Consider the following 17,504-nt stretch of genomic DNA (forward strand, 5'->3'; position numbering starts at 1 on the left):
TTTATTCTATATTTTCTGCACATTGCTTATCAGGTAGTTATGGAATGAAGTTTAGGTTTTCATTTTTTTTTCAGTATTTCTGAGTTTGAATTATGCATTTATTTAAAAGCCTTTATATTTATTTTTTAATATAATCATACATATTTTTAAAATACATTTATTTACATATTTTTTGACAATATTTGGCATGGAGTATTTGGGAATGCAAAATTTTTTTGCTCATTTTTATATGTGCCATGTATGCTTGCATGCCAGGAATTATTTTGAATTTAAAATTAGTACAATATAATAGAAAATAGTAGTTCAGTATGCAAGGACAAAATAAAAAAAATTGGTTCATGACAAACCATAAAATATGGCTATAGCGAACATGGTATGGAAACATTTATTACAGCTATTGGTATTTTGAGGAAAAACTTTAGACTTTTCTCTACGATTTTCACAGAAATCAGTTTAGAAGTCGAAAGCATAGGACAGCCTATTTCTGCCAGTGCAGTTTGTATGATTATGTGTTCTGAGATCAAGAGTTAGTATATCAACTTCACTTGATCCCAGAGTTTACACACTAATTGGTTTACTATTCTGCTGAACTGAACACACAATGCTTTCTAGTCAACACCATGACTGAATCAAGAGTTTATGAAGTTGCACATCCTTTTGATGTAAGGTGGCAAGGTATCCATCTTAACGAATTAACCATTGGAAAAACTTTGAATTTAAATGAAAGATGACATGATACATGTAACAAGAAATATTTTAAGTAATATGATTTTAAAATACAATTTTTCTTTTACGCAGATGATTGTGCCGAGCAACCATGTTTACTTGGTGCAAACTGCACAGATCTTCTGAATGATTATGAATGTGATTGTCCTCCTGGATTTGGTGGAAAACGATGTCAGATGAAATACAATCTTTGCGCTTTTGGTCCTTGTGAAAATGGAATCTGTATTGATCATTTGTTTTATTATAATTGCATATGTCAACCAGGATGGGCAGGTCCTTCTTGTGAAATTAACATTGATGACTGTACAAGCAATCCTTGTCTCAATGGGGGCCATTGCACCGATTTGGTCAACAGCTTCCAATGTCAGTGTGATGCTGGTTTTACGGGATCAAGATGTCAGCATCCAATAGACTCGTGTGAATCTGCACCCTGCCAAAATGGTGGAACTTGCTTTGATCTCATTAATGGGTTTGCGTGCCAATGTAGACCAGGTTATGTTGGTCTACAATGTGAAGCTGAAGTTGATGAATGTATCAGCAGTCCCTGTAATCCTAGTGGCACTGATCAGTGCATTGATTTAGACAACTCTTTTCGCTGTATGTGCAATCCTGGATTTACAGGTGAACTTTGTGAGGTAATTATAAATTTAGGCACATTTTCCAGATACCAAGTTAAACAATTCAGAAGAAATAAATATAAATAAATTTTACATGATCGCTCATTGTTTTGGTTTTTATAGAACCATGAAAATTATCTATCTCATTGCTAATGCAGTAAAATCCATCAACTTGGACACCTCTCTGTACTGAAAGGTATCCATTGGAACTAGCCGTAATCCTATCCACCTCTGTAACTTGGACAGATTTTAATGGAACCATAGGTGTCAAATGTAGACAGGTTTTACTGTAATTGTGGTTTTTTTCCCATCCATACTATCATATGCTAAAACCTTCCAGTAACAGTATTTGTCACTTTTTTTTTCAGTTTAATATCAATGAATGCATGTCTAATCCCTGTATGAATAATGGTATATGTACTGACACCGTGAATGGCTTCAGATGTCAGTGTCCTCAAGGATGGACTGGTGATCGCTGTGAGCAAGATTTAGGGGGATGTGGCAGTGATCCTTGTCTCAATGATGCCAAATGTATCAACCTGTTCCAAGATTATTTTTGTGTGTAAGTACATCTTTTTATAGTTTTATGTTTTGAGTTACATCTTTCATAAACTGTTATAACTTTTAGTTACCTAATGTTAACTATGATAAAAGAGGATTCAGGCACAGAATATTGTGATCATGAAAATGTTGATATTTTTCATTCAATTATTACCTGTATTTGTGAAAGTACTTAAAATATGTGGGAGTGGAGCAGCAACTTGAGAGCACTGAATATATATATGACTTATTTACTTTCATGTTTCAGAGTCTTGAATATCCAATTACATTAATCTCACTAACAAACCTAATATTTGCTTGAAAGTGAAGTTTAATATATTTGGGGGAATAGTTAATGTTTGGGAAAAACATTAATGCCCTAGTTGGGTACTTGTTGAATCACAAACACATTTGTGAATACATATACAGTCTATGTTTGTTTTTATGAAATTGAACAATTAATTCATAAGATCAAAATTTTGTAAATGGGAAAGTTGTTCCAAGAAATGGTATATTGTTTGGACAAGAGGATTAGTTCATGATGACGTGTCATTCACAAAATCGAGTGGCAACTCAATCAAATATCTATTTTTTGTCTTATATGGATTTTAAAAAGTTTTCTTTTCTATTTTAGCTGCCCTTCTGGTACTGATGGCAAGCGTTGTCAAACGTCACCAGAACGGTGTATAGGAAGCCCTTGCATGCATGGAGGACAGTGCAATGATTATGGAAGTGGATTGAATTGCACTTGCCCACCAGAATACACTGGTCTAGGTTGTCAGCTAGACTATGATGCCTGTGAAGAAAATGTGTGTCAAAATGGCGCAACATGTGAAGACATTGGTGAGACTTTCAAATGCATTTGCCCACCTGGATTCACTGGAAGCTTTTGTGAAGATGATGTTATAGATTGCTTGCCAAACTCTTGTCCACCATCAGCAAACTGCATTGATTTGACTAACGGTTTCTATTGCAAATGTGCTTTCAATTTCACGGGTGAAGACTGTCGTAAACGTGAGTGTTCCATTTGTGAAATAGATTTTGAAAATTTGAAATTTTTTTCTTGGATTTATCCTTTGACTGGTAACATATCTTTGTTTTTTATATTGCAGTTTTACATTAAATTTTTTTTTAATGTGGCAACTGCTTCAGTGTTTAATAATTTCAGCTAATCTACATTGTTTGGTTGCAGAATTTTTTTGCCACATCATGAATTTTTTTCCCAAAATATTTGGTATTTATATTATTATTGTTTTTTTTTTTTTGCATTAATTTACAAATTCAGCTGAGAATGAATGTACAAACAATGCTTTGACTTGTGAGTCTGGTTGATGAGCTTTGATTGCAAGAGTATTTTTGAATTTCAGATTTGCACACTCTAGGCTCAGAAATCATTTTTATTTTTTTAAATGGGTAAAATTATTTAAATACTTATTATATCTGATGCTATGTGATAAAAAATGAGAGCCAGACTTTTAATTGTACAATAGAATAGATTCTTTGATGAGCAAAAAAATAAAATAAAATAAATGTACTTGATAAATCCAAATTCCAGCATATATGGAAAACTAATCTGACAATAATAAATACTTTCTTATACTATTTATTATTATTAATTTCTTAGATAATTATTGTGAGAAGAAATTACTTTAAAGCATATAAGTATTTTGTATACACTGTTCATAACCCAAAACCCAACCCTGATGAATAATAACCTTTATTTAGAAAGTATGGTTGTCTATACACTTAAATGGACAACCTGAACAGTTCCAAGTCTTATGTAAAGATATTAAGAGTCAAATTTATCTATTTCAGCTATCAGCATTGACTATGATTTATATATCAATGATGAAAGCAAGTCTTCAAGTGTGGCTTTGGCTGCTCCATTTGATCTTGGTTCATCTAGTCTTTCAATAGCCATGTGGATTCAGTACAACACTCATGAATCTACTGGTGTGTATTTCACCTTGTATAGTGTTGAGTAAGTAGTCATATTTTTTTCTCTACAAATTTGTTACTTTCTGCAAATTTTATTTTCATATGTATAAAGTATGTTACACGTAAAAATTTGAGCATGAATTTTAAGCTGTTGATGCGTGATAATTAGAATAAAGAAAACAAAAGCAAGAAACATCGATGAAAGTTTTAGAATTATGTAGAATGATGCAGTAAATATACCGGTTGATCTGAAAGCTATAGGTGAAAGTCAAAATTTATTAATTCAAAAGTATACACTTAACTGCATCATGCTACTTACTGTAGCATGATGCATTGTTTTCATAAAAATGTGCAGGATATGGAATTTTTTTCAGCACTGACAGGTGACTCAGTAGTGATTCCATAACTGCTGCTTGTTGCCATTTAAACATATCTGCCACGCTATAGCCAACTGACACCATTGACATACAGCTGTTAATTTTGTGGATCAACTGGTATATTGTTCAGTTACTTTAAGTAGAATACCTTATCCTTTTCAAAAAAGGTATAGATTAGAAGAGCTAAAGATATTGTTTGTAACTTATGTTGGTGTTGTTGAATGAACAAGAATAAAACAATCTGTAATTAAATCCCACAGGTTATTTTAAAAAAGTTTGGTTTGTGTTTGAGATCAGCTTATAAATTTCTAGAAAATCCCTGAATAGAAAAAAATGTCCATTCTGCTTTCCCTCATTTGATTCAGGAGAGCTGTGAATGCAGCCAAATAAGCTTCATTAAAATAGCATAACTAATTGGTTTTAAGGAAACAGTTATTTTCTGGATATTATGCTGAGGTGAATTTGGAAAAAAAAGTCATCAAGTCTCTGCCGAGACTCGAATCCAGGCCCTCTTGCATACCGGGCAAGAAAATAACAACAAACAAACAACTTGCCCAGTATGCAAGAGGGCCTGGGTTCGAGTCCCGGCGGAGACTTGATGACCTTTCTTTCCGAGTTCACCTCAGCGTAATATCCAGAAAATAACTTTTTCCTTGATATCTCGGGCTGAGAAAAAAAGCCATCTATCTCACTCTAATTGGTTTTACTTGGGAGATAGCTTTTTCCTCAGCCCAAGATATCAAGGAAACAGATATTTTCTGGATATCGAAAAGAAAAGTCATCTGGTCTCCATGGAAGGCAGGAGCAGGATCATGTCTCCAGTGGTGTAAATGGTAGCATGCTTGACTGGTTTGCAAGAGGGCCTGGGTTCGAGTCCTGGCGGAGACTAGATTATTTTTCTTTCCAAATTTACCTGAACATAATATCTAGAAAATATATATCTGCGTTTGAATTTATTTAATTGTATTTTTAATGATGTTTCCAGTAAATTTCAGTTTTTTTTTGCCTCCTGAAAAAGAAATAGGCTTATTTTATTTGACATGAAATTATAGGCTTTGCTTCTATGTGTTCTTATAACTGTATTTTAAAGCAGTTCTTTTTCTCACAATGTGGCCCAAAATGGTTTTCATTCTTTCAATGCAGCTGAAAAGATTGTAATCCATTGAAGTAAAATGTATCCAACTGAAAGATTTTAATGCTTTCAGTTAAAGTGTAAAATCCTTTTGTTTAACAATGCTATCAAAATGTATGTGCTCCAAGATACTGGTGCAAAGTTTCTTAGCTCAATTCATGTTGGCAATAATCAGTCACAAAGGAAATTAGAGTTGATCATATCATAATTATTAATAAAGTCAGTAACCTTGTATATACTTAACTGAAATGCCTGTTCTGCTTTTAATGTCACTCCCCCCCCCCCCATCACAATTCATGTTATCTCTTCCCAGAAAATGAACAATACCAAAATCATCTATTCCCTGTGCACAGCAAAAAAAATCAATTTTGACCAATCAAGAATATACAGTTATTCAACAAAAACTCATTATAATTACAAATTAAATATGTTGTTATTATTATGTTATATATCATTTGATGTTATGTATCAACTGAGTATCATTGTATTTTCACATGGCTTCTTTTTCTTTACCATTTGAGAAATTATAAATTTTTTAGCACGGTTTTTACAGATTATTTTTTGTGTTGAGAAATAATAAAATTCCTAAAGTGCTATTTGTATAAAAACACATTCAAGGCACATTGATATGACATTTTTATTTCAGGTCTTTGCACCTCACGGGTAAAAAGGTCCTTGTGCAAGCAGATCAAACTGGTGTATTGATATCATTGTTTTCTGATGTATCAGCTGATGCTTTCATACCATATCTGAAAAATGTGCCAATCAATGATGGTCAATGGCATCACATTGTCATCATGTGGAATGGAAACACTGGCACTGTGTCTGTTATCACTGATGCTGCAGTAGCAGGAACTGTTACAGGCTATGCTCAAGACGTTGTTTTGCCAGAATTGTAAGTTATGATTCATGCATTAAACAATATACTTAGTGAAGGTAAATTCAAATTAAAAGTTTTCTGAGCGCCATTTTTATTTTACTAAATGATTATTATGCTATATTGTGTTTTCAAGTGGATGGGTAAATCTGGGATCACCACTGGATGACAAAAATCGTGCTACAACTTCTGCTGGGTTTCATGGTCGTATCAGTCGAGTAAACATTTGGAATAGACCTCTTGATATGTCTTATGAAATACCAACACAGTTCCGAAGCTGCAAAAATGCACCAGTGATTTTCAATGGATTACTTTTACGATGGACAGGCTATGACAGGTATGCATTTTGAAATTTGTCGCATTTAAATGAAACTTTGCTGTGCAACTGTATTTTGAAAACCCACAAAAAGTATTATTTTAAAACGTTAGTGCCATTTTATCAGAAAGAATAAAATAAAAGTTACATTCAAGCAATAATAAAATTAAAATTTACATTAATAATATAATGTAGCAATATATATAATTGAAATTATTTCAAATGAATTCTATTTTTTATTTCAAGTGAGTCAATTTCAAATAATTTCAAACCATATCTTGTCAGTTTCAATGCGTGTTAATTAGCATAATGTAGAAATTTTGATACAAGTGAGTGAAAAAAAATCTTGTTGAAAGTATGCAATTCACCTTAGTCACTTGGTTATCATTTACAACACTGATTGATCATCATTGAGCAATTTACTACCCTTTTACCTCTGAAGTGACAGAACAAAGTTTCTTTATGGATTCAAAATATGTGTAGTTATTTATTATTTGTATTTTTATGAAACACATTAAAAATTTTAAAATGAGGTAGAGATGCTCATTCAACATTGTTCAAACACTGATTATTGTATATTACTATGGTTCTACTTATATAGACAATTTCAAAATTTCAGAGTGGATGGCACAGTGGAAAGAGAGGGTCCCGGAACTTGTGGTGAATATGTATGTCCAATCGGTTACACTGGAGAATCATGTGTTATTCAAGCGCAAGATAAAATGCCACCAAAGACTCTCGAATGTCCTTCTGATATTTGGGTCATTACACCCAATGCGAGTGCCAAAGTCACATGGAAAGAACCAGCTTTTGTTGACTCTGTTCCAACACTTTATGTGATGGAGCACAAAGGACTCACTCCTGGTGGGCAGTAGCAATGCACCTTCTAATTAATTACAACTTAAAATCTGTTTGATTTTCAGCATAATTTTTGATTGCAATAGTATGATTTTGTATTTTTTAGTATTGAAATAGTATGTCTTTTACTCTGATTTAGGCCAACTTTTGAGTAGAGGAATCCATCAACTTTCTTACATTGCCAAAGATACAGAAGGAAATACAGCCAGATGTGACTTCCGTATACATGTTCTAAGTTAGTGGATCAGCATATACAAACTTGTTATAGCAGTTCTCAAATTATTTATTTTTGTGCTTGTTGTGGATAAAATGTGTAACACAAGTAATATAGCAACAGATAATAAAATTTAATTATTTCTATGTCTGCATTTTCAAAATTAAAGTGATTTAGAACTAAATTAAAACTAAACAAATAATTGAAAAAAAAATCTCATATTCTATCAAATTACATTAAAAAATAGATCAAAAATCAGTTCCATACAAAACAGTTTTTTTTTTCTTTTTTTGCTGTCTGTTTTGTTATGCATATAAAAACGTTTTATCGGTGAACGGTAGTATAAGCTGTAGCGCGTGTTTATTAGAAAAGAAGTACACATATATAATTTATCATGCTAAATTTTTTTTTCAATTTTAATTTATTATTTTTTGTAGTATTTTAAAATTTCTCCTCTTTATTCTAAATCTTGTAGAAGATTTCTGTCCGCTCCCAAAGCCACCACTGAATGGCCAACATCATTGCTCAGACTGGGGACCCAACGGCCGTTTCAAAGTTTGTACCATCAATTGTGATATGGATTTGGAGTTTTCACAGCCAGTAGCAAAATTTTACATATGTGGAGCTGATGGCATATGGCATCCGCATTCAGGAACTGGTTCATCCCTGGTGTTCCCATCATGTGCACGTAAGTAGAAAAAAAAATCATATAGGGATGTAAAAGAAATATTTTTTGACAATCCAAGAGCAAGTTCGTCTGATTCTTTATATCAATTAACCATGCACATGCACATCATTTTCGAAATAGTGAATTACTAAAACCATGGACACAAAAATCCTACCGTATAATGAGTACTAATTTCTAGCTTCAGGATTGTATATGTGTATGCAATCTAAACAGTTTTCCTTTAATTTTTTTTTAAATCATTTTTTGAATAGCGAAAAAGCCAGCACAAAAAATCTTCAAGATAGCTATGAATTTCCCATCATCAGTTGTATGCTCTGAATCTGGAAGGAAAGTACTCATTTCTAGGATAGAAAGTAACTTATTAAAAGTCAACAGAGACTGGAGAATTTGCACTGATGAGATCATGGGATCTTGTTCTGGATTACATATCAATGTTCAGTGCAGTAAACAGGGTATAGTGAAACGACAAGTGAACTCAAATGAAGTTTACATCGTTGAAATCTCTTTTCCAGCAAATAAGTAAGTTCATTTGCTCATTCATCCACACAATATATCGTTTTTATCTGAAGATAAATTTTTATTTTATAGCACCTCACACTAAACTTTCTGATTTTTAACATAGGGATCCTGTAATCAATATTAATAGTCAACAACAATCAACTATACAGAGAGTTTTGGAGTCAGCTATTCTTCAAAACTCAGCTTTTGATATTAAAGATACTTTACCAAATGTAGTTCCTGATCTCACATCCCTTCAAATGGTTACTGATTATTCTTGTTCTCCTGGTCAAGTGGTTGTGGCACCTTTCTGTGGTATGTTTAAGAAAATTAATTAATATAGATACACGATTAATGATACACGATTAATGACTCAAAAATACACACACAATTTTTTTGAAATATAATTCTAAAAAATAAGAAAAATAATTTATTAGTTCTTTTTCAATAGATGGTAGCTAATAATTTAGTTTATAATTTCATTTATATCTAGTTTATAATTTCATTTATATCTAGTTTATAATTTCATTTACATCTAGTTTATAATTTCATTTATATCTAGTTTATAATTTCATTTATATCTAGTTTATAATTTCATTTTATTTTTTAGTTGACTGCGGCCTTGGCACATATTATGATAATAACACAAAGAACTGTCTTTCTTGTCCGATGGGAACCTACCAGGATGAAACTAGTCACCTTACATGCAAATCTTGTCCGATCATCGATGGCACCCAAGGAATAACATCATCCACTGGAGCCAGGTCTATAGAAGAATGTAAAAGTAAGTTGTTTTAAAGGAAAATCTGAATTTCTCATGTGCATTTTGTATATGATCAATTGAAGAGCTTATTTTCAAAAGGGAACATTTCCCTTTTTAAAATTCATTTTTTCATTCAATTTTCGCTTTCCAACTTGATATTTAAATATTATTCTACTTCTATATGCTACCTTCTGGACTATTTCCACTTTTGTAAAGCAGTCTATTTCATAAGTATGTTTTTTACTTCTACTGCATTTTACTGAACGTGGAAATGTTCCTTTTTGAAAATAAGCTCCTCAATATTATCATAGTTGAAAGTTTATGCGGTGTGAAGCAAATTCATAAATAAAAACTAGTACTGGTGTGGATATCTTTCAAAAACTAGTATTACTGATAAACACTTTAATATGCAGTTTTGTATTCACTAGCTCTGGAATCTGAATCAAATCAGCCCATAGGTGAAACGCACACACATTCCTACGCAACACGAGTCATTTTCCTTGTTTTTGACAGCATAAAATGCAACTTGTCTTGCTGTCATAATAATAATTAACGTAACTAATGTTTTGATGCTCTTTAGATGCATACCATACAGTTATTTAAAACAAACTCATTTTCACTTTAAATAAAACATATTTTCTGTTAAGATAAAAAAGAATAATATTTAATAAAATGAAACTAAACTTTAAATTCTGAACTTTAATTTTTCAAAAAAATCTGTAAATGTGTATATCCAGAGTATCTTTGTGTTTATTATAAAAATATGATAAAAAATGCAGCAATAACATCTTTGTAATTAAAATTTTATAAAATTGAATTTTATTCTTCCATATTTACATAGAGCGCTGCTCTCCTGGGAAATATTATGACGAGATCACTAATCTCTGTCGTCCTTGTGGTTACGGGTTCTATCAACCAAACACTGGGGCTTTCGACTGCATTCCATGTGGGCAGGATTTGACAACCAAAAGCAATCAAGCTGTATCTTCTCAAGAATGCAGAGGTATGTTTGCCACAGAAATTCCACTAAAAATTTTCATGACAGTTATTTTTTTTAATAAGAAATTTTAATAAGCTACATAAAGTTAAACAAAACTTCTAAATAATTACAGAGGAGTGTGAAGCTGGTTACCAGCTTGCAATGGATGGAAGTTGTGAACCCTGCAAAAGAGGTTTCTTCAGACCAAAAGGAGCTCCTTCTTGCTTTAAATGTCCTGAACATCGGACTACACCTTCCATTGGGGCCAAGTCGGAAGCTGAATGCTCAGAAGGTAATTATAATCATATATTATGATAATTTCATTTGATCATTTTTGTAGCACCACAGTCATATTCTGCACACAAGTAACATTCCTCTGAGAAATTTCTAATGGTTTGGTGCATACTGATATCTGTTGGGTGTGTATCAAAATCTCAGTGTACCAAAAAAATAGTTTTTTCGTGCTCTATTGAAAAAGTTTTTAATTTTTTCAGAACTTTGTGGTCCTGGATATCACATGGACAATACCAGGCACTGCCTTCCATGTCCTAAAGGTACATACATGGATTATGAGCAACAAGATTCAGAATGCAAGCACTGCCCACAGGATACTACAACAGCTGGAAGAGGTGCAATGTCAGCAAGTAACTGTACAAATCCTTGCCTTGTGGATGGACAAATGAGACTTTGTCAAGCCAATGCTTTCTGTGTGTTCAGAGAAGATACAGACACATATGCTTGCGAGTGCCAACCAAAGTACAGGATTGAAAACAGAACTGGTGAATGTGTTTGTGAGTAAAAATTTGAAATTGGTTTTATTTTAACCCTCTCACTATATCACATTATGAAAAAACTGAAATAAATAGCATGTACATTTTTTGGCAGGTCAATCTAGTTCTAATTAAAGCCTAGAAATATTTAAAAACTTTTCTCTTCAAAAAATTATTTATTACACAACAAATTTATTAACCTGGTACTTGAAAGTTTTAGCAGGCACTATACGCTTGTGATAGAAATAAAAAATATGAATTCAAAGGTGTGAATAATTTAATTGTAATACATTATAATGAAAATTTATTTTACTGCAAATGAAGCCATTTGTTTTACACATTTGTTAGGAAACATTTTGTAAAAGCATTGTTTTACTAAATTACACTTTTGTAGGAGTGAAACATCTAATTGAATTTCTATAGCTAACATATTTAAAAAAACTAGTTGCCCGCCACACTTGTGCTGTCACCTGGTAATCATAAAGTAATTATATGGCCTTTATCAAAATACCTACATCCATGTAATTTACAGCCCATCAAAATACCAAACGCCTAACAATTTATGTAGATGTTATGGAGTTAAAAAATTAACTTTAAAGTACCGTCAGCAATGTGAAAGGGTTAAATGCACACAAATAGTATATATCTTCCACAAAATCATTATCATAGTCATATGTACTCTACATGTGAATAATATAATTACAATTTCTAAAAATGTTCATATTAGAGGTGGTTGTGATCATTATTTTAATTTTGTTCTTTTTATTTCACCCTATGTTGAACAAAATATCACCCCCCTCCCCTCCTTTCTTTTATCATAAAAGTGGAGGGGTTGTCCTTGTATTTGAAAGCGGGTTCAAAAATACTTATTGCTGAAACAAGGAAGAGGCCAATGTCCAACAGTCTGGCACTCCATAAACTGGCTGGTGCTTGAAGTCCGTTCAATGTATGGTGTGGCCAGACTTTGGTGGTAACATATATAAAAATTTTTGAAGTAAAAGACTTAGTATGTATGTTGTATCAGCATGACTTGGAAATAAAAAGTTGAAACTCTTACTTCCAACTCTGAAACTTACACTAAGAGTTTTTTTAAAATCAACAATGATGTAATTGATTATTCTTGAAATAATTCAACTTCAAAGTTTTTTGTTCTAATGTCTCTTTTATAGCTGTTTGTGAAGACTATTGTATGAATGGAGCGACCTGTGAAGTCAATTCTGAAACACACGAACCTGTCTGTCATTGTGCCACAAATTTTCATGGAACTCGCTGTGACAATAAAGCAGAGTTTGTGTACATAGCCGGTGGAATAGCTGGAGCTGTGATATTTATAATTCTATTAGTTCTATTAATCTGGATGATCTGTGTCAGGTTAGTAGTTTTTAGTCATGAATGCCATGACAACTCACAGTTAATAAAAAAAGTACAGTGAAGCCTGTCCAATATAAATTCTTTATGAAATGGTAATACGTCTTGAATGGAATCAACAATGTCTTGTCAATGATCAGTACTTTTTCAGTAGCAGGAAATTTTAACCCTGTTAATTCCAGGGTTCCTACAACTTTTGACTGAAATATTTCCCTGACTTTCCTTGACCATCAAATAAGTTAATATTTTCAAATTGATCCAGTATCATCCCTCTCAAAAGTTACATGTTATACAATAATACGTGGAAAAAAACCCATTTTATCAAGATTTTCATTTGATTAGGACAGCTAATGATATCTGTTTCATCCAAAACAACTCTTTAACAATGTCAGTTTGTTTCAAATGAAACTGTTCAATTTTGAGATTAAGTTTTTTTATTATTGCATTTCCCAGTGTATGCCGGGAAATGAGAGTTATATACAGATTCCAAGCAATTCTTAAATATCTGAGGATGATGCCACTCTCCGCTATCCATACAAAGGTTTTTAACAGCTGGCAGATGCAAAGATATATTTAGGAAAGTGAAAATTCATTTGCCTTGCAGGGAAACGAACCCATGTCCTTTCACTTTCCGGGTGAACGTCCTAGACCACTATACTACAAAGGCAACAAATATCTCAATCTTTCCTTGAAGCTTGTGTGCACTGAACAAGATCGTACATGGACGGTCTCACCTAATTCGGGTCAAAGCTCACAATTTCTTAGTCTAGTGGTCTAGGGCATTCACCCAGAAAGTGAAAGGACATGGGTTCGATTCCCCGCAAAGCAGTTGAATTTTCTCTCTTTCCTAAATATATCTTCGCATCAGCCAGCTCTTAAAAACCTTCGTATGGATAGCAGAGAGTGACATCATCCTGGGATAAGTTGCCATCTGATGGCAGTCTGATAAGCCAGAAATTGTGAGCCTCGGCCTGAATTAGGCCGTCCATCGATGTATGGTCCCATTCAGTGCACTCAAGCTCCAAGGAAAGATTGAGATAGTCGTTGCCTTTGTATTCTAGTGGTCTAGGGTGTTCACCCAGAAAGTGAAAGGATGTGGGTTCGATTCCCCACAAAGGGAAATGAATTTTCTCACTTTTCTAAATATATCTTCGCATCAGCCAGTTGTTAGAAACCTTCATAATTCTTAAATATCTGGAATCAATAAGAATTGATTGAATTGACCAGCTGGAATGTTGTTTCTTGGCATCTTAAAGTACTATCTGTTTTATTAACTTCATTCAGATAGGTTAAGCTTCATTTTTTTTTTCTCTGCAATCATGATTTCATATTTATTCTTGTAGCTATATTAGCTTCTAAATTAAAATAAGCGAATTATATAGCTTCTAAATTAAAAACTCAAATGCAATTTGATGAGTTAAATTAAGATATGCGTGGAACTGCAAAGTATTTTTCCCCCTTGATCAAGTGTGAACATTGGATAGTGAGTGTGATTTTTCAGCATGCAAAATTTTTCAAAATACAGGATTCTAAAATCGAAAAAAAATTGGGCGATATGACAAAGAAAACTTATAAATAAAACTGCAGACCAATGAAATACTAAGAACCCTGTTAAACAAATGCAAAATCAAACATTAATGGAGAGAATAGCTCACAAATGAGATAGATTTCACAAAATCCAAAAAACACTGTTCTGCTCCATAGCAAAGGGGTCGTTCAAGTATTACATAAGCAAATTTTTAGCCATTTTTGACCCCCCCCCTTGTCAGCAAAAGTAAGCAACACTCTGACCCTCTCCCCCGCCCCTTGTCAGAAAATTTCGTCATCAGCTCTGCCCCTCTGAAACCTAACGCATATTGGTGGGATCAGAGACGTACACGGGGGGGGGGGGCATATGGGGGTTCTCTCGTGTCCCCTTTCCATGGTCAAAAATTTATTTTTTTAATGCAAAAAAAATTTTTTTTTTTAAATTGAAATTTTGAAAGAAAATACCTTTATATGCTATTATAATCAATTTCTGTTAATTTCAATGTTATTTAAAGGCTATGAACTCAAAATTTATCTTTAATACATTCATCGCAACCCACCCTCTAAGCCATATAATGATAAACCGCATAAAGGCCCTTTGCCCATGGACCAAATATGGCTCTGGGGGGTTATATGATGCAGCCTGCCCTTCTCAAACCTAATTTCGTAAAAATGAACTAAGTGGCACATTTACAGATCGCTTGTGTCCTGTGGTACAATTCCAGAACATTTAAGCGGCCCGTGGCATATTTTCAGATCACTTAGATGACCCGGAACACAGTTCCAGAACACTTAAACGATCCGTGACACATTTAGAGATCCCTTGAGTGACATGTGACGTAGTTTTAGAGCGCTTAAGTGGCCCCCAGTGTGGTTCTACATCACTCAAATTACCCGCGGCACATTCTCAGATTTAAGTGATGTGTGGCACAGTTCCAGAGCACTTAAGCGGCCCGGGCACATTTCCAGAGCACTTAAGCGGCCCGGGCACATTTCCAGAGCACTTAAGTGGCCCGGGCACATTTCCAGAGCACTTAAGCAGCCCGGACACATTTCCAGATCACTAAAGTGGCTCCTCTGTAGTGGCACTTATCAATAGGAGGAATGTTAATTCAATTACCCACAAACTATCGAAAGGTTTCTCCTCATTTTTGGCGCACCGAGAAAGATGCCATTAAAAATATTTCATATTTTCATAAAAGGTGGTTGATGACATAAGCATTATCCAAACCCCCCCCCCCTTGTCATCAAAAGTCAGCAAATCGGACCCCCCCCCCCCCCCCCCCATCGATGATGACGTAACACTTGAATGGCCCCTAATGACAGTTCAATAGGTAAAAAGGCTGCTTAGGAGAATGATTTACGAGTTTAAAAAATCACAAATGGTAAAAGATGACATTATAAATGGAATGAAAAATCTGGCCTAACTAGAGAAGAAAAGAAATATGTAGTAGAAGTAATTATTGCATTGTATCTCATATCAGCACAATTTTTAAATTTGTGAAATAAGTGTGCATTTTTGGTTTTAGGGAATTTCTGGTAAAGCAGGGTTGATAAAAATCAGATTTTTACTTTTTTTTTAAAATTTTCCCCTTAAAATGTTAACATATGTAGAATATGAAGCGCAATCTAATTTTTATTTTATTAACAGTTAGTGGTTTAAATATTATTTTTAAAAATATGACTGAGAACAATGTTAAATTCTAAAGATAAGTATACTTAAGTATAGAAATCAGACCAACACTAATTTTTCATACTATATTGAACTTGATAAATAATAAAATAAGTGCATAGTCATACATGGAACTGGCATTTATTTATATGCATAGAGGAAAAATTGTTATAACATTTTTGCTAATTTTATCCTTTATTAAGTCCAGGGTTGATAAAAATCTTGATTTTTTAAAAATTAAATTCTATATTTACCAATTTTAATTCCAAGTTTGAAATGTTAACTTATTAGGAGTATTAAATAGTTTTCATAACAGTTATATTTCTCATTTTTTAACCTATAGACTATATTAAGCTCGCTTTGAGATCTCGCTTTAAGAAAACCATTAGCATACTATAAACTACTAAAAATCCCATTTAAACTAGAGCCCGGATTATGTGCATATGCATTTGCATATTTTGGCTTTTTTTTTGCATTAATGCATATAAATGCATAAAATCAAAGTATTTTCAGAATAAGTGCATATTTTTTTTTTGAAAGTTTATTTAAACTCGATCACTTTTTTAAAAATAATTTTTCAAATAAATATAGCTCAGAATATTTTCATAACATTTTTATTTTTTCTGCTGGTGGGATTTAGTGAATTTAGAGATGTTTGTATATAATACTGTTTATTTTCCAAATATCAACCGTTTTACAAAACTTGGAAAAAAACAATCAATAAGCCAGCCATCTAATAATAATGGTTGCATTCGCTAGAATGTAACTGATACGTTTATTGGTTACATTTTTCAAGTTTTATAAAAGCACTTTTATCAAACTTTTATAGTGTAATCCCGGTCTAAGCCTATATTCCTAGAGATATGTTAAAAAGTGTTAAATTTTTTCAGAAAAATTGTTTTCTCACTGGTATTTTGTTACTGAGCAGCTACAACAAAGAAGAAATTAAAAATGTGTAAATATAAAAAATATGTAAAGTTATTTGCATATGCAGTATATACTGTACATATGTAGGTAGGCCTAAATATTTTTTAAATAACTAAGAAATAGAAAATATTCATTTTTAAAACATCCTTTTTTGCATGATTGTTAATGCATATGTTCTCAGTTTTGATACATATTCTGGGAATTTTTTTAAATTTTCCAATTTATGCACATTTTGGGTTTTTCCACGGTTTTCATTGCATATTCTGGCAATTTTAGTGCATATTTTTAAGTGACAGTTTTAAGTGTATATTTGCTTATTTTTAGCCACTTTTTTAGTGTGTATAATCTGGGCTCTAATCATAACAATGTCATCTAAGAATAAATCATTTTAAATTTATAACAGTATTTAAATTTATAATTTATAAAAAAAATTCAAAAGTACAGTCATATTATGCAACTAATATTCATTGATTTGATCAATTTAAATATTCTGGAAAAAAATATTTATAAAATATTACTGATACTTACATAAGTTTTTCCTTGAAAAATAACCACCTTGTATGAGCAAAAGTGTTCATTATGAGCTATGAAACATTTCTCTATGTTGTAGCATGATCAAAAAGCATGGAAGGGAAAAATTAGAGTTCTCAAAAAATGATTTCCACAGATAGTGTATTGCCAATTTTTACAAAAATCCTGTAATAAATTTCATTCCAG

At 32.6% G+C, this 17,504-nt stretch overlaps 1 protein-coding gene across 1 annotated transcript in view; it reads left to right on the plus strand.

The window, feature by feature from the left end:
* The window catches only part of LOC149086485 (uncharacterized), a 112,809-nt gene that overhangs the window by 87,341 nt on the left and 7,964 nt on the right, over positions 1–17,504 (plus strand). The window contains exons 37-52 of the mRNA XM_089255922.1: positions 799–1,361; positions 1,712–1,905; positions 2,518–2,897; positions 3,699–3,864; positions 5,977–6,225; positions 6,344–6,544; positions 7,143–7,387; positions 7,521–7,616; positions 8,071–8,283; positions 8,535–8,802; positions 8,906–9,096; positions 9,392–9,565; positions 10,386–10,547; positions 10,657–10,815; positions 11,018–11,314; positions 12,463–12,664. Coding sequence (XP_089112048.1) covers positions 799–1,361; positions 1,712–1,905; positions 2,518–2,897; positions 3,699–3,864; positions 5,977–6,225; positions 6,344–6,544; positions 7,143–7,387; positions 7,521–7,616; positions 8,071–8,283; positions 8,535–8,802; positions 8,906–9,096; positions 9,392–9,565; positions 10,386–10,547; positions 10,657–10,815; positions 11,018–11,314; positions 12,463–12,664 — 3,760 coding nt within the window. The remainder of the gene's footprint in view (positions 1–798; positions 1,362–1,711; positions 1,906–2,517; positions 2,898–3,698; positions 3,865–5,976; positions 6,226–6,343; positions 6,545–7,142; positions 7,388–7,520; positions 7,617–8,070; positions 8,284–8,534; positions 8,803–8,905; positions 9,097–9,391; positions 9,566–10,385; positions 10,548–10,656; positions 10,816–11,017; positions 11,315–12,462; positions 12,665–17,504) is intronic.

Source organism: Pholcus phalangioides, unplaced genomic scaffold, assembly GCF_987345545.1.
Source record: "Pholcus phalangioides strain wild (caught in Gottingen) unplaced genomic scaffold, Ppha-v1.0 ptg000004l_1, whole genome shotgun sequence".
NCBI classification, from domain to species: Eukaryota; Metazoa; Arthropoda; class Arachnida; order Araneae; family Pholcidae; genus Pholcus; species Pholcus phalangioides.